Source organism: Mirounga angustirostris, unplaced genomic scaffold (assembly GCF_029215605.1).
Source record: "Mirounga angustirostris isolate CCGP_5_RB_7025 unplaced genomic scaffold, mMirAng1.0.hap1 SCAF_11, whole genome shotgun sequence".
Taxonomy (NCBI): Eukaryota; Metazoa; Chordata; class Mammalia; order Carnivora; family Phocidae; genus Mirounga; species Mirounga angustirostris.
The window spans coordinates 18044950-18068622 of record NW_026991719.1 but is presented as its reverse complement, the minus strand read 5'-3'; the positions used below and the strand labels follow the sequence as shown (position 1 = coordinate 18068622).

The 23673-nt window shown below is 42.1% G+C and overlaps 1 protein-coding gene across 1 annotated transcript in view; it reads right to left on the bottom strand.

The window, feature by feature from the left end:
* PHEX (phosphate regulating endopeptidase X-linked) overlaps positions 1-23673 on the bottom strand; it is a 218749-nt gene that overhangs the window by 179855 nt on the left and 15221 nt on the right. Inside the window, exon 4 of the mRNA XM_045875938.3 lies at positions 21077-21238. Coding sequence (XP_045731894.1) covers positions 21077-21238 — 162 coding nt within the window. The remainder of the gene's footprint in view (positions 1-21076; positions 21239-23673) is intronic.

Below are 23673 nucleotides of genomic sequence, written 5' to 3'. Positions count from 1 at the left end.
CCATTTTATGTACCTCTGTATCTGAATTAGTGGTAAGAGGAATAAAGTCTAGCCTGGAGAGTAATTAATGAGCAGAAAACAAAGCATGCCTATCAAAGGCAATTACTCAGGTTATTAAAATGTCCCTAAAGCGCTGAGAAGGGCTCCTGGGTCACCCACACAAGGGCATTCCCATCATCATGTGTGTTGTTTCTTGGACAATTTCTCAATCTTCACCCCCTTCCAGGTATTCTTAACCATGTCACAACAGAAAAGGAAAATTCCAGTTCAAAAAAACCTATTATGCAACAAACCTGAGACTATAAAGTTGGTTTCAAAGTGCTGCTGATCAAATTCAAACATAACACAAAAATATTATGTATTTTTTCTTCTCATTAAATCTTAATCAAATAAAATCATTGTATTCTTTAATATAATCTAAGTTCCCCATTTTTTCTGTGTATGGTTAGCGTACTGTATGTCCCATTTAAGAAGCCTTTGCCTGTCCCAATGTCATAATATTCTGTTTTTTATAGAATCCTTATTGTTTCACATTTATATCTACAGTCCACGTAGAATTAGTTTCTGCCCATGGCAGTAACACAAGCCTGGCTTCACAGGGGACAATGAGAGGGAGAACTTTAATGAAGAAGGTATTTTTGGTCATTGGGTCCCAAGTACTGTGACGTGAAAAGTCATCTCGGTACATAAAACCGGCATTAACAATGGCTGGTCTCCATTAAAATGAGTAGTCTGTGGGGCAGGGGCTGTGTCACATTCATCTTGAGCACCCAGGGCCTACTGCTTGGCGTGGTTGGTGCTCATTCCACACTTGCAGAGTTGAATTCCTGAAAAGGTTAAGTCTGAGAGTTTTTCATCCAACAGAAAAGGAACTGTGAGAATCTGGACTTCTTTTATTATTGCTTGTTATAATCAGTAATGCCCTGATTACAAAAACATCCATAATCTCCTTTTCTCACACCCCAGTCTCTGCATCATACAATGAAATCCAAGACTTCATTCATCGGTTTTCATGAACACCAGGTTTTAGGATGCCTAAGTTTCATCATACCAGTAGTCTCAGCTCAACCATCCACTTCCTGGTCTTCCATCTGGGGGTAAATACTTAGTTGGCATCCAATTTCCTTTAAGCTCAGAAGCTGAGACAGGACCACCAATCCTACTCATTCAAATTCACTTCTCCTGCTGAGACAGGGCCTTTACTGACAGCTCTGGAACAGGAGAAGGGAATTCCAAAGGAAGGACCAGACTCCTGAAGACTCAGAAGTCCCCTGGTTAAGTCAAGAACTCAAAACATGCTCCTTTGTGTTCTTTCTCCCAACCCTACAACCCTTCTATGTGCCTGGTCTAAAGGGGATCCTCTGGCTACTTGCTAGGAGAATGATGAATGCTGAAGCTGCGTGCCTGATGCGCTTAATGCAAACAGCAACTGCATCCTGAAACCTTCACGTCACAGGTCATTAAGGTGAATTCTCAATCTCACGGTAGATTATGCCAACATTTCTCCCATAGAAATCAGGGGGAGTGTCCTCCTAATTCTAGTCCAAAGAAAAAAACAAAACAGGAAAAATCAAAACTTTGGAAAGTCAAATCCACATTTAGGGAAGGTATGCCCTTCCACACCTAGGTAACAAACACAATGTTCTCTAGAAATACATATCTTTTTAAACTTATCCTATCATGGCCCGGTTTCTCCTTTGGTGGTACTTAAAAACCACCTTTGGATGGCCCACGGTAGACTGTCGCCTCTAATCTTACTATTTTTAGTCCTTGTTGATTTTCCAGGCTACAGACTTCAATTTGGTTTCCAGGCTCCTGAGTTTATTTACCATACTGAGAAATTTCATTTTTCTACCTCACACTGCATGGGTATTAAACTCTTAGGCAGCTGGACCTGGAGACTTTAAATCAGCTTGCAAAGGCTGTTGCTCTTCTCATTAAAAAAACAAAATTCAAGTTGACTAAGTTATGGTCCGTGGATCCCATAACCCTCATGTTTTCACACGAATGGTGCACTCAGTTCTGCCGCTCCTCCACCCAGAGCTGAGTCTTTCTGACACACTGAAAAGGCAGTAAGAACGGATATTTCTCATTCTTCAGGGAAACTCCCACCTAAATACAGGGAGAGAAACTGTCAGACTCCTTTTCTCTGTTCATTTTTTATGATCATCTTATAAATGATCATTGTTGGCTGGCATCAGCTTAAGAAAAAGGGGCAAAGATTATTTTAGGGGCACTAAAAACCTCTAATTCATCGATCTAAATCATGGGTTACCAAATAACATAAAAATACCCCCCACTTAACACAAAAGACCTCTTTGCCCATAATGAAATCAATTTTATAAAACTGCCAGACACTACAAAAGTCTAAGAGAAGGTAACTCTTTTATTATGTTCACTTACAAGTGAATTTATAAGGATTACACTTACCAGGATTAACCTTCAAAATAATATAAACTAAATGTTAACATTACTCTTTGACAGCATAGAATTACAATGAATCTACCAATACGATATTTTAACTCATAAAAATAGTTTTCCTAGTTAGATAATTTGGATCTTAGCAGATAATTCAATGTAAGGCCTGTGGTGAGTTTAAAGTCACTAAATCCATCTTCGGTTTTTTTCCTAGAGTAAAAACCCTAATTATTTATTTTGTCCTGCCCATTTCTACCATCTTAATGTCATAAGGGAAAGGCCATGCATGGTTATATACCCCCTGCAGGGGTTCTTCCCCGAGTAGTCCTGAACATCCAAGGACCCCATGGTGGTAGCATTCATTTATTAAACATCTGCTCTGTGCCACGTGTATTGTACATGACCTCGATTAATCCCCCACAAACCCTAAGAAGCATGTATCACTGACCTCATTCTACTCTACCCGGGAGAAGGCCCTAAGAACCTGTCCAAGGAAACTCAGGTAGTAAAGGTTAGATCTCCGATTTGGGTTCAGGTCTCTAAGTCCTGTTCACTGAACCATCAGGTATCCAGTAAAACCGCACAAGTTGCTTTTGTGTGTAAGAACAAGGCCCCCAAGTGGCTAAGCCAGAGGCAGCAATGCGATCATGGACTTTAACTAGAGCTCTCAATCCTAATCGGAAGAAAGGCATTCCCTGGTGACATCGAGATGTGTTTCTGCAGTGGTGGACTGTGCTAAGCCATCTACCCACTTTGCCCTGTCACCCTATTTGTGACCAGGGAGACACACTCCTGAGGCACCTAGCCAGGGATGGGAGGCCTGGTGATGTAAGGGCAGGACACAGTTAGCTGATCCCTAAGGCTTTTCTTCACATTATGTCCTAGTCTAAACCAGTGGTGTCCAAACTTGAACAGACCTCAGAATCATTGGAAGGGCTTATTAAAACACTGAGTGCTGGTCTTCCCCCAGGGTGTCTAATTCCATAGGTCTTGGGTATGGCCCAGAAATCTGCATTTCTAACAAATTCCCAGGTAATGCTAATACTATAGATAGAGGGATCATACTTTGAGAACCAACAGCTCTCACCAGCGCTCCTTTATTTCCCCCGACTTTACTGAAGTATAGTTGACAATTATCCCCAGTCCTTCTTGATGCCTGTGATCCCAGGAAACATCACGAGTCCAGATTCCCTCCTCCCCCATTCCCCATCCCACTCAAAGTCAATGCTGATTTCCTCACTCCACAGCTTCGTTTTAATTAAATGTCAACATTCTTCAAGGAGAGTACTACTTTGTTTTGTTCTGGAGATGTTTTCATCATATTGGCCCATTTAAGTCTAAGTTAGTTCCTCAGTTCTGTAAAGTCCAGCTTTAAAAAGTTCCTTTCTCGGGTGCCTGGGTGGCTCAGTCGTTAAGCGTCTGCCTTCGGCTCAGGTCATGATCCCAGGGTCCTGGGATCAAGTCCCACATCGGGCTCCCTGCTCCTCAGGAAGCCTGCTTCTCCCTCTCCCACTCCCCCTGCTTGTGTTCCTGCTCTCGCTCTCTCTGCCAAATAAATAAATAAAATCTTTTAAAAAAAAAAGTTCCTTTCTCAAAAAATTAATTAATTAATTAATTAAAAAGTTCCCTTCTCAAAGGTGAAATGCGATAGGGGTTAAAGGCGAGGGTTGATTCACTGGTTCCAGAGCCAAAACAAAAAACAAAAACGAAAAACTACACGATGCCAGGAAGACTTCCAAAGTGAAAAAAATACAGGACAGCTATTTTCAACTCCAGCTTATACCACACCCCACGGCAAGGAAGAGTGGGATAAATATTGCATCCCTCAAATCCTAAAAAATCTGAGCTCTAGACTTCACAATTCCTCCCTCATCTGTAAAAGCAGCATCAAAACACTGTAAACATAGGTTTAAAAACCCACTTCCCAACTAACCCCTGTTTTTACTCCCACCCTCCATGAGGAGGTAAGAGTAACAGCGGTTCTATTCTTGGCTGTTCAAACTAAACTGTGTGGTCAAGAAAGGCTGCCCCCCTTTTCTATGCTTTATTTGAGAGAGAGAGAGGAGGAGCAGCAGAGGGAGAGAGACAAGCAGACTCTGCACTTAGCTCAGAGCCCGATGCGGGGCGTGACCCTACGACCCTGAGATCGTGACCTGAGCTGAAATCAAAAGTTGGACCTTAACCAACTGAGCCACCCAGGCACCCCGGGCTGTCCTTCTTAAATGGGGTTTCTAACAGTGAGGGATTAGGAACCAGGCTCTCTTCCCTTCTGTATCCCAAAGAGAGGAAGCAACAGCACCTTCGGCATAAGCCAAAGGAGCCGAAGGGCTGGCGGGAAGACAGCAAACTTCCACGCTCCCGCCCCCCGGGCAGCTGCTGGGCCTTCACCAGCAGATTCTGGGGAACCGATGTGCTTGATGAAGTACATTCCTAAGTTCAAAGAAAGCAGGGGCTGCAGAGAAGAGACAATGACCCTTCACGCTGTCCTGAAGAGAACACAGAGAAAAGAATACCCAATAATGCTTGGGGTTTTCTGTAACAAGACAAACTCCGCCTTCATCTGGATCCCAAGCTAGAAAACAGAACAGTGTGATAGGGCCTCATGAACCCGTCTCTATACATCAACTCCCTCCTCCAAGGCATTCTCTACACATGGCCACTGTGCTCTGGCAAAACCCATCACGCCCCTCAATGTGACATTTACTAACGGGCCCCCAGATGCCGGAGGACAGAGGCGAAAATCTTTACACAGGGTACCAGGCCTGCACGCTCTGGCCCCTCCTTTCTCTTCAGTCTTGTCTTTTGTCCCTTTTCCCTTCTGACTCCAAGCTCCAGTCACACCGGGTTTCTTGGGTTTCCTCAAAGGCACCAGCTAGACAAAGCCTCTGCTCATGCAGCTCTTTCCGCCTGGGTTAAAATTGGTGACATTTGAAATGTTAGACCCATAATCTGTGGGGGACAAATTATATGGCTGGATTGGTTTGGGCAAGTCACATAATTTCCTTGACCTTCGCTTCCTCGGATGTAGGGCAAAGACAGAAATAAACAATGATGGCCAACAGCACCAAATTAGAGTGAGGAACCAGAGAGAAAACAAATGATAGGCTAAAGGAATAAAATTGGTAACAAGAAATGTCTGGGCCTTGGGGAAGTGAACTTATGAATTCAGAATAGACAGCAGGTAGGAGAAGTTCCATTTGGAACTTAACAGCAATGACCACGGTAGGAAGCAAACCTGTGAGTATACCAGCACGTACCTGCGTGCGTTTCTCTCCGAAATATCAGTTCCCACACTGATCTCAGCTAGTGATGAAAATAAAATCCCCTTCTCATTTTCTAAATTAAAAGGCCCATACAGGTTTTAAAAATACCTCTCATTGTGTAAATATGAACACCAGTGAGGCTTTCCAAACAAACATTTCTTATTTGTGACAAGCTATTCTCCAACTGGCATAGAATTAATTTTCCTGTTATGGGTAGTGCCTTCTTACACAGAATGTTCTCTTGACACTTTAAAGCAAACAGTCCATCATTACTAATTCATTAAGCATTCAAAGAGATGCTATTAATCACAATGAACTAATGTGGTATTAATGGGTAGGTTATTAATCTGCAATTACATGCAGATTTCCTAATAAATTCAAGTTGCCCAAGGTTTTTGAGGAGGAAGGCAAGGGAAAACAAAATGAACAAACCTTTCAGAAAACAAGAGGACGAAATCTCTCCCTGAATCATAAAACAATACACACAAACTTCCTGTTTTTTTATCCTATGACATCTTTGTTTTTACCCAACGTAACGACATTTGTAATTCATAGATTTTCATTGAAATCATAGTACGAACAGAGGCAAAACAAAACCACCCACACCCCCGGGAGAGGTGAGTTTCCTCAGTGGCACACTGTGTCCTCAGATGTAGTAAAGCCTGGCTACTCATCACGTGGTCCCTAGACCCGCAGTGTGGGCTTCACCTGAGAGCCTGTCAGAAATGCAGACTCTTGGGTCCCTCCTCAGACCCAATGAATCAGAATCTTCACTTGAACAAGATTCCCAGGGGATTCATGTACACGTTCAAGGCCGGGAAGAACAGTATTACAGTCTGGCTTTGTTGCTAACACATTAGAGTTGAAGAACGAAGTGGTGGAGTTTGCTTATCCAGCAGTGCACATTAAAACCTACGAATACAGAGGAGGGAACATCATGCAAATCTGAGTATTGTTTAAAGCACATAAACAAGGTAGATGAAGCCTGGATTAGCGGAAATACAATTTACATAGCATAATTCATCTAAAAAGCACATTTTTTTCCTATCTTAACATCTCTGAAATTGGAATCCATCTTAAAACTGTCAATTAGGCAGTCACTGCCTGCCCATGTGGTGATGTGATCGAGCAGTTCTCATAGTAGGCACTGGAAACCGTTGGCTGCGTAGCCAGAAAACTGCCACTTAAAAGGCCTTCAGAAAGATTTCAATACAATTTGGGTATGAAATGAAAACTTACTGCGTATCCAAAGAGGCAATCTCGGAGGAAAATCCCTGAGCCAATCGGGGAGCACTTTTTTTTTTTTTTAAGATTTTATTTATTTGACAGCGAGAGAGGGAACACAAGCAGGGGGAGTGGGAGAAGGAGAAGCAGGCTTCCCGCAGAGCAGGGAGCCCGATGCGGGGCTCGATCCCAGGACCCTGGGACCATGACCTGAGCCGAAGGCAGACGCTTAACCACTGAGCCACCCAGGTGCCCCTCGGGGAGCACTTTTTTAAGAAATGCGGAATCACTGCTGTTATTGACAGCCAGAAGACAAGGCTTCGTGAGAAAACAAAAGCACCGATGACTTGAAATCAAAAGGACTGGGAAGAAGCTTTAGGACTACTCCAACCAATCTCTCCTGCTTGCATTTTCCTTTTAACTCATGCAGAAGAGTCCTAGGGTAAAAATTAATGTCTACAGGAACTCTTTCAATGAACACAAAGTAAAAACGCCAGGTGAAAACAAGGCACCGTGTAGTAGCTCCGTCTTTGGTGGCATACGTGAAGTAATGGTGCATCTTACAGTTGACGGTGCTTCTGATTCAATGAAATATGGTATTGATTTAGCTAAGGCTATGGAAGACTCAGCCACTTGTGTGTGTTCTCTTGCTTACTTTTAAGTCAAATAAACGTAACAAAATTGCATATAACTAGAGCGCCGCCATCACAGAAGACCCAGCATTTTTCCCTCTGAAAAATAATGTGTCCAGAAATGTAAGGCTGTTTGGGTTTTTAAAAAAGGTGGCAATAACTCTGGAAAACAGTATGGAGGTTCCTCAAAAAGTTGAAAATAGAGCTACCATATGATCCAGCAATTGCACTACTGGGTATTTACCCCAAAGATACAAAAGTAGGGATCCAAAAGGGTACGTGCACCCCGATGTTTATAGCAGCAATGTCCACAATAGCCAAACTGTGGAAAGAGCCAAGATGTCCATCGACAGATGAATGGATAAAGAAGAGGTGGTATATATATACAAAGGAATATTATGCAGCCATCAAAAGGAATGAGATCTTGCCATTTGCAACGACGTGGATGGAACTGGAGGGTATTATGTTGAGCAAAATGAGTCAATCAGAGAAAGACATGTATCATATGACCTCGTTGATATGAGGAATTCTTAATCGCAGGAAACAAACTGAGGGTTGCTGGAGTGGGGGGTGGGGTGGGAGGGATGGGGTGACTGGGTGATAGACACTGGGGAGGGTATGTGCTCTGGTAAGCGCTGTGAATTGTGCAAGACTGTTGAATCTCAGATCTGTACCCCTGAAACAAATAATGCAATATATGTTAAGAAAAAAAAAAAAGAAGAAGGTAGCAGGAGGGGAAGAATGAAGCGGGGGAAATCGGAGGGGTAGACGAACCATGAGAGACGATGGACTCTGAAAAACAAACTGAGGGTTCTAGAGGGGAGGGGGGTGGGAGGATGGGTTAGCCTGGTGGTGGGTATTGAGGAGGGCACATTCTGCATGGAGCACTGGGTGTTATGCACAAACAACGAATCATGGAACACTACATCTAAAACTAATGATGTAGGGCGCCTGGGTGGCTCAGTTGGTTAAGCGACTGCCTTCGGCTCAGGTCATGATCCTGGAGTCCCTGGATCGAGTCCCGCATTGGGCTCCCTGCTCGGCAGGGAGTCTGCTTCTCCCTCTGACCCTCCTCCCTCTCATGCTCTGTCTCTCATTCTCTGTCTCAAATAAATAAATAAAATCTTAAAAAAATAAATAAAACTAATGATGTAATGTATGGGGATTAACAGAATTAAAAAAAAAAAAAGGCGGCAATATAAAACTCTTTCCAAATGACTCCCAAAGCATTCGAAGGACAAGGGAAGCTGTGGCGAGGGGAGACATTTTGACTCCTGCATCCCGGGTGTCACAGGCACATGGCGGCTTTGGCTGAGCGCTCGGGCAGTCGCAAGGCCTCCGGCAAGAGCAGTTCCATAGACGTCCTGCCACACCATGGGCTGTGCAGCCTTCAGACCTCAGCGGAGCCACAATTGCCTGCTTTCCTCACCCAGCACTTCCCACACGTTCCCCACCAGACATGTTTCATTCTGGCAATGACCCGCAGCTTGCAAACCCTAACTTCCTCTTCTCCACAGTTCAGAGTTTCCAGACGGACACCGACACCTCTGACCTCAATTCAAGTAATAGACCTTTAGGTCTTAATTTACTTGCCTGGTGTGTATCCAGACCAGCGTGCAGATCAAGGGGAAAACAGAAATCCTTTTTCTTCTCCTACATTATTCTGGGACTTGGCCAAAAGGTTGGGAAGTGTAAATTAAGAGAAACTAATGAATTAGGGCATCGCCTGGTATTCTCTAATGTCATCTAGCAAAGGATGTTGCGAGAGCAGTTTTGAATGGGTCTCAGTTCAGAAAACTCAGAGAACTTTCCCCAATGGACAGTGCCTACAGTGCTTGACTCAGTTGGGTTTGGTTTTCACCCTCGAGTAGGTTCTCAAACTTGGCACCATGACAAAGTCACCTGGCAGGGGAGGAGTGGTTAAAAAATCCAGAAGGCCAGGCTCCACCTCAGACCAATTACATCAAAACCTCTAAGGATGGGCCCTGGGCGCCGGTGTTGTTTGGGCTCCCTCGTGAATTCAGTGCGCAGCCGTCAGTGAGAAGCACGGCTCTAGAGTGGCCCTGTCCGCCACAGAAGCTGGGAGTCACGTGGGGCTACTGAGCACCGGAAATGTGGCTTGTCCACATGGAGAGGTGTTGCAAGTGTAAGCAGCATACCGGATTCCCAAGACTTAGGATGTAAACTGTCTTGTGAATATGTTTTTATATTGATTACATGAAATGACAATTCTCTGGATATGTTGGGTTAGACAGAATCATGGGATTTTACCTGTTTCCTTTTTCTTTTTCTAACACGGCTGTTTAAAAATGTAAAATAGGTGACTTGCATTTTTGACTCACATTACATTTCTTCTGGACAACAGTGACTTTATAGGTCACTAGCTGTGTGACTATGAAATACTTAACCTCTCCAAGCCTCAGCTTTCACAACTATAAAATGGAAAAATACCACCTTCTTGGTTGTCAATATTTTTACGAGGCGCTAAGGGTCAAACCATCTGAATTCTAATCTTAGCTCCACTGCCCATTAGCTATGTGATCTTGGGCTGGCTAACAGTACTGCTCGGTGCCTTTGTTTCCTCATTGGCAAAGCGCAGATCCATCTTCCATCTTATAGACGTGGTGGGAGTTCAGTTTAGAGAATTCAACTAAGGGCATTATTAAAGAAAGTCATCTCTACACAGTGCCTGGCTTGCTAGGCCCTTCTCCGTGTGTATTCCTAGGATTTTTTTTTTTTTTTAATCATTAAAAGCTCACTTCACAGTAATGAGTAGAAATCCTGCCCATTAGTAATATATTGGGGGAGAAGTGGGGATTTTGCCACATCTTAAAGTTGCTCAACCTATCCACACTGTCAAGCTGCAGTTGAAATAGTCTCAGAGTTGAGAGGGAGAGCACACCTGAAGCCGTCTCATCAGGGATATTGGAAATGCAAGGGTGAAATTTTCAACTCTGTTTGGCCACGTATTTTTGTGTGCAAGCAACTTTTCCATTTTTCTGGTGCCTAAGTTTTGCCACTGACCAATTAGGAGTACAGTAAAGGTAAGTGACTAACCCATTTCTCTAAAGACGCAGGTTTCAAGGTCCAGGAGATCTCAGTCATCTGCTTCTGCTGTGAAAGCTAGATGACCCTTGGAAGTTCTTGCAAAAATCCCACATTCTCAGCTCCATTATCATTCCAGCCTGTGGCAACCAAGAGCACCATCACGTGGGGATGTGGAGGAGCTTCCGGAATCATTACCACTGCTCACGTGGGTACTCCTCGGAACTGTTACCACCAACACCAGCCAGGATTTTTCTTCCCTTTCCAGTCATGGTCTTTCAGGAAGTGGCTGTTCAAAAATATGCAACCCTTCTGAACAACTGCCAAGTAAAATACACTTACACACACCAACTGTGCAAAACGGGGCCTGGGTGTAGGCAAGCTGAGAAGTATTCCTGTAGGTGTGTATGTGTCTTTCTCGGGATGCCCATATCCTGTGTCATCAGTCAGGCCAAAGAAGTTATATTTAGTCAAAAGAATCTAAATTTAGTCGGCCATCTTCTAAAGTAAAAGTGTTTCTTTCTTCCCACAACATGCAAGCTAACTAGTAGGAAACTTTTCATAATGTGTTACAATATTTACACTACAAAAATGCCCCCTCGTCTGCATCCCCACTCCTTTTTTTCAGCCGTTATTCCTAGGCACGGCATGCCCAAGCTGTAGCTCCACTTCTCAGAAACCTTAGCATTCTCTGCCACAAGTCAAAAATTTCACAAATGGATTTTTACATCCTTCACTGGCCCATCTTACTCCTGTCACCTCCCACCAAGACATGTTCGTGCCTTCCTCCCAACAATGCCAAGTTACATGGATTCGGGCTTTTCCTTGGAACTTCATTCACAGCCCCTCCAGATCTATAGTCCCCCTCTACCTCTAACATTCCAAGTTCTACCCAGAGTCCCTGTCTTCAAGGATCAGATGACAAGCAAGCTCTTTCATACAACACATATCATGTACTTGTGAAAGAAGACTCTACTTGGTGTTACGAGCTTCAGTCATTTGTATTGCTTCTAAGCATTTTTACCTACACCATAGTAAAAGCTGTATCATCTCTAGTTGGGTACCGAATTTCTGCTTTCATAAGAGGCTTGTGACAACACTCAGTCAACTATTTCATCTATATTTATTCTGTGGTATAGGTAATCACATCAAGCCTGCACTGTAATCAGCCAGGTTGGCATTGGCACAAATCTCCAAACACAAATCTCTGGTTTCATCTAATATCCTTATAAACATACATGAACTGTTGGTAATGTGCTCATCACCCAGGCATTCGAGACTGTGGACTATTCAAAGATCTGGGCATTGAGTGGACCCATGGGGTCATACAATAGCCAACTCTGCTTGAAACACCTAGATTAGGATGCATCAAAAGGCTGGAGTTCAATGAAACTATACCTTCTTGAGGCCTGCCCCAGCAAGCTTTACCCAGGCAGGGGTTCTTAATCTTTTTTGTGCCATACATTCCCTGGGCAGGCTCTTAAAACCTAAGGACCACTCTCAAAATAATGTTTACGAGTACATAAGAAACACAGGTTTACAGCAGAAACCAGTTATTCTGAAATACAGTTAACAAAACAGTTGTTTTACTATTTGTCACCATAATATATGTGCTACTTCATTAAGTCATTAAATAGTAAGATCTAGCATTGGGTCTAACCATTGCTATGATTTTGAAGTGGTGATGTATGTAGATAATATTTCAAGATACTTGCAACATTTGTATCAAGACAGAAAAATAATGCTTTCCATTGGTAACAGTGCCACAGCCCATAATACCAGAGCTTTGCCTACTTTCATAACTAAAGAAAATGCTAAAGTTCCATCAGAGGTTAGCATCTTTTCCCCTTCAAGTCCCCGGAATTCTATAGACAGCCCTTTTGAGTTAAGAATCCCTGAGGGAGAAGGGAAAGAAAAGAGGGAAGAAAGGCAAACTGGTGTGAACAACAAAAAGTGGCATCTAAAGAAGATCTAGAACAGCCTAAGATGACACTTCTCGTTTTCACCAATTCCCCTTTCCTCTTCTCTTTTTTCCTGCGGGAGGGATTTAAAATGCATTTCCCCCAACCCATGTGTTGTCTAATCAAACAGATTATCAAAATCTTCCAGGTCTGAGGTCATGACCAAGGTCTGCCAATAAAAGCTGGGAATACACACGAGTGTCCTAACCTACTGTTTCCTCCTCCAGGCTTGTCCCTTTCGGGATCAGCTGCCTTATTTATGGGCATGGTGAGACTTCCAGAAAAAAACTACATCATACCATTTTACTTTAATGATGCTGGTAAAGTTTTCTTATCAATATTTAATTTTTATTTGGCTAGGAATCTAACATTTCTCAAGCATCTACTACGTGCCAAGTGCTTTCAAAATGTTAATTTAATCCTCGTGAAATTAACAATAACAGATGTTATTTATTGAATTCTGTGTAGAAGACGTTTGATGCACCTCATTGAATTAATCCAACAGTATCACCAGATAAGAAACTCAGCCTCAGTCACAGAGCCAGTAAGTGGCAGAATCCCAACTGCTTTTCAGACCCAAATGTGAATGCCGTCCTGGGAGTTTTCCTTTTCCTTACTGTAACTTACACAAGACCACACCACCAGGGAGTCTTGGAGCCCCAGGAAGGGCTATAGCCTGTCTCACTGTCCATTCCCCTGCCCTGAAGAACAACTGACAATTACCCTCTTCCCCTCCCATCAGGGGCAAGCTCTGGCTGCATCTCGGGATTCTTCTGGAACAGTATGTCAGGCCCTAGGCACGGAGGCAGGGGGAGAAAGAAGAGAAGAGAAAGCCACCCCTCTCCATTGAGTCAGCCAGCCACCCCCACCACTGCACCGAGCCGCTCACCCAGGGCACAGTCTTTTTCTTCTCTAACAAGCATTAGTAAGCACCAACTATGTGCCAGGCACGATGCTGGGTGCTGAGTCACACTGAAGCCCAAAATGGCACACAGAGTTAAGAAAAACGGTGAGCAAATATACAAACAAGTTAATTCAAATGGTTATAAGTGCCACAAAGAACACTAGTAGGGTAATAGGACAGAAAGGGACTGGAGATGGGAGTAGAGAACTATTTTTAATAAAGGTACCCTCTGCCCCTTCTCTGTTGCTGAACTCTATCACTAACGTAAACTTGAATTTATTCCCAGAGAGCTCACCTTTCCAAAGGCCTATTCAGGGCTCTAGCGCAGCACTGATAGGAACATTATCTGAGCCATATAGGTCATTGTTCATTTCCTTGTACATTTAAAAATAAGAAAAATGAAACAGGTGAGGTTAATATATTTTAACCAAATAAATCTTAAAATATTATCATTTCAATATGTAATTGAGGAAATAAATCATCAATTTCTTGGTGAGATACTTTACATGTTTTTTAAAATGAAGTCTTTGAAATTTGGTGGGTATTTTTTATTTATACCACATTTCAATTCCAGCTAGCCATACTAGCTTCAAGTACTCAAAAGCCCCAAGTGGGGGGCACCTGGATGGCAGAGTCGGCTAAAGCATTCAACTCTTGGTTTTGGCTCCGGTCTGATCTCAGGGTTGTGAGATCGAGTCCCACATTAGGCTCCATGCTCAGCACAGGGTCTGCTTGAGTTTTTCTCTCCCTCTTCCTCTGCCCCTCCCCACCGCTTGCATGTTCTTTCTCTCTCAACTATATAGATCTTAAAAAAAAAAAAAAAGGCCACAAGTGGCTAGTGGCTACCGTATTGAACAGTGCACCTCTAGACTCCTGATTACAGTACTTACTGAAACATTTTGTGATGGGCAGATTTTTAAGTTCCACGTGGGTAGTCTTGAGGGCCTTATTAATCTCAGCACTTCTGTATCCTCCTGTGTCTAACACAATGCCTCTTGCTAGATGTGAATGAGGAAGTATAAATTCTGGTTGCTATTGGCAAGAATCTTATGACCAAATAGACTTAGCAAAAATCATGAGACAGTGAATGTCAAAGCACAGAGAAATAAAGAAATGCGATCTTTAATGACATGGTTCAGCTGCTGCATCAATCCTTACCTGAAGTCCACATTACTACTAGACATTTTGGTTACATGAACCAGAAAATCTTCTCTATTTTTAAGTCAGGTGGAGTTGGGATTTCTGTTACTTGTGGCTGAAAGCAACTGGTGCCAAGAAAAAAGTAAATGTCGAGTCAATAGTCTTGAGTTCACAGATTAATTAACACAGGCAAAATGCTGTACATTTCAATCTATTTGAAGTGAAAATATTTTCCCCAAATTAAAGCGCACACAACCCAGAATGAATCTAATGAAGAGATCTGGTTCTTGTCAAGTATACCCAACTTATTTGTAATTTAACCCCTATAACAGAAGAGCTACGTAAAAGCCACAGGGAGAAAGATCAGATCTTAAAATCGAATGCTTGGGGCAGAAAAGTTAAAAAGACAAGGACATGCATGGGGGGTAGAAAGGGACACACAAGAAGAAAGCCTAAAATCCTAACTATCAGAACTACTGGAACACAGCTTTTACACATGATGGCCGTTCTCACGGCCTCTTCACTTCCTTCAGCTATTTAGAAAAACATATTCTAGAGCTACATATATATTTTTCAAAGAGGCTTCAGAAAGAAATTCATGTGCATATTTGAAGGGGGTGTTTCCTAACAGGAAATTGCTAAACTTTTTCAATCTGACAACTTCTTTCCCTTTCTTCACACTCTATACACCCCCTCCCCTCCCCACGCTCAAATGGTGTTCTGGGATTAGGAAAAATGCAAACAACAACAAAAGACTTTTCAGGTAAAATCATTTCATTTCACATTCTAAATGTCTTCTAGGGGTGCCTGGGTGGCTCAGTCAGTTAAGTGTCTGCCTTGAGCTCAGGTCATCATCCCAGCATCCTGGGATCGAGCCCCATGTCAGGCTCCCTGCTCAGCGGAGAGCCTGCTTCTCCCTCTCCCTCTCCCTCTGCTGCTCCCCCTGCTTGTGCTCTCTGTGTCAAATAAATGAATAAAAATCTTTAAAAAAAAAAAAAATGTCTTCTATACCAGCCCAAATCTTCACGCAGCACCTCTCTGTGCGTGCGGGACCTATGATGACACATGTGTAATTTGGCAACTTGCTGCTTCATGTGTGGCCACATGAGAAAGAGCCAGCATGGTCACAAAAACAGGAATCTATAAATAGCATCCCTCCCCCCCATTTATACAGCAGACTCACTGAGATTTACTGGGGCTGAGTTTCACCAAGAAACTCACCCCACCCCAATGGCTGTCTACTCCCTAGCACTTCTCCACCGTATCCTCATATTTTTTCTAATCTGATGTCTGTTTCAAAGAATTTAATGATGTCAAAGCTCAGTTTGGTACATCATACTATGTTCATGGCATAAGGAAAATGACACAATTCACTGTCTTCAATCATCTCAACTTCTTAATTATCAAATGACTTTATAGGAGCTGAAGTTTTCAGCTTTCCACTATCTTCAAAAGATGATTTGGCTAGGATCATTATAGCAAAACAAGATTGGGGGGGTTATTTAATTATGAGAACCATTTGAATCTTAGCCAGCAGATATTTACAAATAAATCACCCATCTATGAATCATAATCATCTTTCTTTGCTCATTAATGCATAGACCCTACTTCATCTTATTGTTCTGCTGGTGCTGTCTGTGCTTGAACACAATAATATACTGCATTTCTTTACAAAATATTGGCAAAGATTGCTATTCCATAATAGAAATGAGCTGGCCCTACCTTGAGTCATCTGTCTTCTGTTTGACACGTGTTCTATCTCACTTATTGCCTCATGTTTCATAAGTGCTCATTTGCAAAATTTTCATCTGCTCGTTCATAAGCAACACATGCTGTGTCATCTTCATGGTCACATGAAGACAAATTTGGGAGGTTTTGTAGGAAGGAAATTTTGAGACATTCAAACACATGACTATATTCAGCCTGCTTTAAAAAAAAAAAAAAACCTGCTTCTTGGAGAGAATAAGGAATAATTTTATCTTCCAACTAGGAATCGGAGTCTTATATGCCATTTAAAGAAAAAATTCATGAAGCCAGGTTGCTGACTTCAATAGAGGGCAATTTTTCATCAGCCAGGTCTGTCAAATCCATTTTATTTCACAAATTGGACAGCCGTATCTGTATGTTCTCTATCAGCAACAAGAAAATGGTATTCTTTTGATTGGTAGTATTGGGTTTTATTTTTGGATGTTCTCACTTTTTACCAAGGGTGAGGAAAAATATCCAGACAGTATTCAATATTTTTGAAAGCACATGATATTTACAAACAATAAGACCAGAATAAAACTTAAAGCATTTGGTAGACATTACTTCATGAACCTCAGAACTGGTGGTGAGACAAAATGGAGGCAGAGACAACAAATATTTACTGAGGGCCTATTGTATGCCAGGAACTGGACTGGGATAAAGCATCATTTATAAAGGTCATCTCCTCTAGTCCCCACAAGCCCTACGAAATGGGTTCTCTTATCCCCATTTGAAAGGTAAGAAAACTGAGGTAGGTGAAATGAGTGGCCAAAAGTGGCACAGAGGAGAAATGTAAGGAAACCAGGATTCAAATGCAGGTCTGCAGCTTCAACGCTCATGCTCTGAGTGCCTTACAATGAGGGAAAAAAATTTGGAAATAATCTAAATGGCAACATAGGAATTGATTGAATCAATGGTAGTATATCCATACAAAGCAGTCATGGCAAAGGATGGTAAAGATCTATTTTTGACATGAAAAGGTGTTAACATGTCAAATAAAAGATTATAAACACAGAATATATGATCCTTTTTGACCTATAACTTGGTATATATATTCGCATTAAAAGGTTATCACTGGGTGGCAGGACTTGACATAGGTTCTTTTTGACTTGTTTTTACTTTTTTTGGTTTTATTATTGAAGTTCTTTTTGCAAGCTAGGAGTAACAGAACACAATAAAGAATACCCATTCAAAACAAAGAAAAATAAATATTTAGGGGTTGCAGGGGAAATACCGGAGGCATCACCAACCAAGCTAGGCATAAGAAAATTACACCCATTGTCATTGCTATTATTCAACACCATTCTGGAGGCTCTAAAAAATTCTAAAGAAGCCACCAAAAAGCTATTAATTAATAAGACCATTCTATGGGTGCCTGGGTGGCTCAGTCAGTAAAGCGTCTGCCTTCGGCTCAGGTCATGATCCCGGGGTCCTGGGATCAAGTGCTGTGTCAGGCTCCTTGCTCAGTGGGGACTCTGCTTCCCCCTTTCCCTCTGCCGCTCCCCCTGCTTGTGCTCGCTCTCAAAAGCTTTTTAAAAAAGACAATTCTAACGAGATCCAATATAGATATATCAAAGCTTTACAACGGCTTCAGGAGTTGGCAAACTTTTTCCTTACAGGTCAGAGGGTCAGTATTGTAGGCTTGCGGGCCATGTGGTCTCTGTAGCAACTCCTCGACTCTGCCGCTCTAACACAAAAGCAGCCAGCCGTGAACAATGCCTAAGTGAACGGATGCACAGTCTCCCAATGAAACTTAGTTGTAAGAACAGGCAGTGAACTGGGTTTGGCCCACAGGCCATAGTTTGCTGATCCCTACTTTATACCACCAAAAACAAAGAAAGAAACAAAACAACAACAAACAACAACCAGTTGATGGAGAAGACTCAGCAAGAAAATACATAAAAACCTAGAAATAACTTTCTGAAGGGCGATTCAGCTGTATGTATACATCAAAAATTAAACTGTGACAACTCTTTCAATACAACTCCGTTTCTGGAATACACATGGCTCTTTATTACAGTGTTTTATATATATATTATCCATGTCTATGAGAAATACATCATTTTTAAAGCACATGACAGTGGTATGCCTAACTTTAGCTAGGTTTTTTAAATAGATGGGTGTGCACATGAGGTTTTGCATATGTACCCACAAATGGAAAAAAAAAAACCCTGGAAAGATGTATACCCAACTGCTCCATTAGCAGTTATTTCTATGGGTGAATTTATGAGCAACGTTCTTACTTTTTGCATTTAATTTTTGTTTCTTTGTACTTTCCCAGCTGAGCTTATAAGTAAAATTTTTCATTTTTAAAAGCAAGCAAACAAAAAACCCTGTGTGCCGCTCAACAATTTAGTCTTATTTCTACGAATGCTCAAGAATCTCATACACAGTGTCCTCTTCAAGAAAAGCACATTGGTACTGATTTTCATTTCACATTAAGACATCACTGGGAAGTGCTTTAAATTGTTCTAACTGCTTCATGCCCTGAAGATAGAAATCTTCTGGCTCAAATAATGTGTAAGGAGCATCTATCTGCAAATCTTATCTTTTTCTTATCCTTCAGTGACATTTCTACGGGCAAGACTATGTGTATGCACATACATGCACCTGTGCACACATCTATCTAGGAAGAAAAGCCAAAGAAGGGAAACCAGGAAATAGGCAAGAATGGTAGGTGAAGGACCAATGTGAGTTAATACGATACAGGGAAAGAATTATTAAATTCATTTCTCAAGGTCTTATCGTTCTATAGTATGGGAACCTCCCCTGTTGGGTTAGGGACAAACTGACATTATTGCACATTCTTATTCTAATTTATGAAACTTTTAAGTCCTCCTAGAAAATTTAAGTCCATATGATTTATATTGTGAAAAGTTATGGATAAGTTGTGAAGCTTAAGCACATTTTTCCTTACAACTGGCAATAGGTATCTAATCACTGTGCCAATAGTTACAGTTGTTAAAACATATAAATTGAGACACTTAATTTTCACGTACTTAAAATCTTGGGAAAATGGAGATGGAGTAGAGAGAAAAATGATGGATTCTTCTAACTTCTCAGAAATTCTGGAGTTCAAAAGTCTCAAATATCCAAAACACAGGAAAAAAAAAAAATTCGATGATGGAACAGAGAAAACATACCTTTTTCACTTCACATTTGATCCGAAAGTTTCTTGGAAAGATTAGATTTTCTAAAAGCTCTAGATCCTATTATTTTACACACTGGATGAAAAAGAAAAGCTTTAGATGGCTGAGTTCGGCAAATGCAATGCTCTAAACCTCGGGCTACAGCACAGTACTACCTCACGCTAACGGAGAGAGCAGGAAGCTTCTTGTGCTAGATGAGCGCGCTCTCCCTGCCCAAGGATGTCCTCATCCCTATGCCCAGACCTGTGCCTGTGCGTCCCTACATGGCAAAGGCCCCTTGCAGGTGGGATTCAGTTAAGGATCTTGAGGTATAGAGTGATCAGGTCATAGAGCGGGGCCCTACCTCCATAAGTAGCAGAGTCTTTTCATAAGAGAAAGAGAGAGGAGATGTGAGGAGGGAAGTCAGAGGTCAGCGTGGAGAGAGATCTAAAGATGTGGCAGGGGCCATAAGCCAAGGAATAAAGGCACTTGCAGGAGCTGGAAAAGCCAAGGGCATGTATTCTCCCCTCGAGCCCCTGGAAGCCCTGCCAACTCATTTAGACTTCCAACCTCCAGAATTTTAGGATGATAAACTTGTGTTGTTTACAACCAAAGAGTTAAAAATAAATAAATTCTTTCTAGATGTTATGTGGCATAACTCAGTTATCAAAAAAAGAAAAAACCTTCCTTTTCTAAAAGATTTTTTTAATTTATTTATTTGAGAGAGAGAGCGCGCACAAGCAGGGGGAGCAGCAGAGGGAGAGGGAGAAGCAGGCTCCCGAGGAGCAGGGAGCCTGATGTGGGGCTCAATGCAGGGCTTGAACCCAGGACCCTGGGATCATGACCTGAGCCGAAGGCAGATGCTTCACCAACTGAGCCACTCAGGCGCCCCGAAACACACACATTTTTGCCTTCCCAAAACAGTTACCTTATCTGGCCTTACCATCTCCCTACTTCCATCCTGAAGTGCCTTCCTCCAATAGCTCAGTAAAAAATAGATCTAATGCGAACAGAAGTGCCTCTAGTAAAAGACTCTTCCAAGTTTTGAAGTGTGTATGCACACACACATGTATGTGTCCATACGCATATGTGAGTATGTGTGTGTGAGCCTGTCATTACTACGGAGGCCATGGGAGAAAAAAAAAAAGTCCCCCCCAGAGCCAAGTCAGAAGTTAACAGGAACAATATGACAAACACAAGGTCATCCAGAGTTCTCAAGAGACAATGCGGTGTTAAGTACATTTTGTAGCCATGAAAATCCAGGATGTAAATAAGCATGTGATGAGGTTTGCTCTGAACAGAATAAATATATTTATATAAAATAACTTTCATTAACTATTCCTTTGTTACCAATCTCAAGGAAATGCTCGTTATCCTTCAGCAGAATTTACTATTAGCTAATGCAAACATAATGAAACCTCTGCTAGGCTTATATTCGAGATCTGGGAGACTGAAATCCCACTATTTTCCTTTCAATCTTCCATTTTAAAAAATCTTGGAAATGACTTTAATATAGTTAAAAAGTAATCAGGCATGCTTCAAATCCAAAACTGTGTTTTTTCGGTCAAGTACTGCTCTCTGTAAAGTGTGTCACCAACCCCCAGTAGAAACTTACCCTTCAACTTGAGGTCAACGTTATGTCTCAGCCAAGGGTAAACCCCATAGCTTGGCATATCTTCAGGAATCGGATTACTGTTTATCCAGCCATCACAAGCAAACCGGAAGAAATTATCACAAGGGTCCACAGAGAAATTTACCTTACTCAAGATGGCAGCAGCTATTTAAAAAGAAAATCATAGGATTAATGACAAGCACTGAACACTATGTACTGTTCTCTTCCAAATTAAACAACCATTTCCTATCCACCAGTTCCCAAGCCTTGGCTTTTACTTTTCCTCTCAAATGACTCCCTGAATCAACTTCACTATATTACATTACTGTATTCAGATTGAGTGGGATTCGTGTGAATGGTTTTTGCAGGACTGCCTCTGACATCTGCGCCGCATGGGATAGGAATACAAATGGAGTCTACAGTAAACTGTCTGCAAGGAGGAGTGCAACCTTTCCTTCTATCCCGCTCATCCTTCTGCAAGGTGATTTTGCAACTCAGCCCATCAAGCAATAGGATCTATTTTCCCTGCCTTGAATCTGGGTTGTCCTTGCGATTTGCTCTAACAGAATATAGCAGAGCGACTTTTCTTGAGTTTCAAAACTAGGCCTTAAAAGGCCCTTGTACCTTCCATAGTAACTCCCTTTGATTGGAGCCCTAAGACAGACCTTTGAAGAAGCCTTCTGGAGGAGGCGAGGCCACATGGAAAATAAGCCAGTCAGCACCAAGTGCCAGACATGTGACTGAAGCCATCATGGACCTTCCAGGTCAGATGACCCTCCGGCTGAATGCAGCTGTATAAATGAGCCTAGGCAAGAGCAGCAGAGGAACCCCCAATGAACCCACAGAATAAGAAATATTAAACCACTCATGTTTTAAGCCTCTAAGATTTGAGGGTAGTTTGTTCCACAGCATAAGCTGAGTGAAACAGAGGCCTGTAAGTCATATTGAAATATATAAAGGATATATTCAATATACCTCCATAAAGACCTGGAAAAGCCAGGTATGAATTCCTGAGCCCCTGGACGTTTAGTGTAGCTCTCAGAGGAATGAACCCCTGGAAGAGACCCCCATGGGCCCTGCAGAGAGGCTCAGGGCCATTTAGCAGGGAATTCGGGCTTATAAAAGGATATGGCTGCTAACCTGGCCCCTGGACTATGGGAGAGGCATGGCCAGAGGAGGGCAAAGTGGGCATGGGGCCTAGGGCAAGGGCCCCTCCTGCCCAGGTGTCAGGGCAGAACTGAGTATGTATATAAGTTAACAGAAAGACACAACAGACTGATTTACCTTTTCTTCCTCTTTCATGAGCCCACACACAATTACATATGCAACACAGTCAACAAGGAGGAAGTTTGTGCATACTTAATATATAACCATGAGCTTTAAAAAATCTTTCATTAAAAAATGAGGTTCTTGGGGCATCTGGGTGGCTCAGTCAGTTGAGTATCTGACTTCGGCTCAGGTCATGATCGCAGGGTCCTGGGATTGAGCCCCACACTGGGCTCCACACTCAGCAGGGAGTCTGCTTCTCCCTCTCCTTCTGCCTCTCCCCACTGCTTGTGCTCGCTGGTGCTCTAGCTCGTGCACACTCACTCTCTCTCAAATCATAAAATCTTTTAAAAAAATGAGAAGATTCCAAAATTCCTAATACTGAGCTCCAACTCTCTTCCAACTGTCATACAACTGCTGGCTACCACTCAAACACAAAGATATGCACCAATTAAAAAAAAAAGGCAGCCAATATTTTAATGACATTGGAAAGATGACATTGTGTAATTTTCATACATTAATTAATGCCAGAATATATTTATTTGAAGTAATGAAAACCCAATGAGTTTTCAGCTAAATATGAAGGAATTGCCAAAAAAAGTATCATCTGCATATATTTATATATGCTGGTTATCAGTTTGGTTACATGTGTCCTCCAGGTTCAAAACTAAGGCTAGATATTTTTCTAGCCTAGACTTGCTATGCAAATTTTCAACAGCTTTTCGTCCTTCATAAAGTGAATGATATAGAAATATCCTAAGTTTCTACAGGACTTCAAAATCCCCAGCACTTTCCCCCTTTCCAAAAAAATCAAAGCAAAAAACTAGTTTAGAGGGGCACCTGGGTGGCTCAGTGGGTTAAGCATCCAACTCTTGATTTTGGCTCAGGTCATGATCTCAGGGTTGGGAGACTGAGCCCCACATCAGGCTCCACACTGAGTGTGGTCGGCTTCAGATTCTCGCTCTCCCTCTCCCCCACCCCCCAACTTGTGCTCTATTAAAAAAAAAAAAGTAAAATAAACTGGTTTTAGAAGTTTGATCAATTTAAAACTGGCTTAATATTTTCATGTTCGAGAATTCAGTGGTCTCCAATTATATTTTACTTACTGCTACTATTTTATCATATTAGTATGCAAATAAGCTAGGACATACCAAATCTTTATTTGTTTGTATTTATGATTCTGGCTGTGCAACCACAGAACGAATCTGCTATGGGACACTCCAGGGGCAATGATCATACAAGTGTCAGTGCCACACAATATTTACAGTCACCAGAAGAACCCTCACACACATTTTTATTCACGTAAGCACACTGTCTTCTGGCCGCCTTCCCAA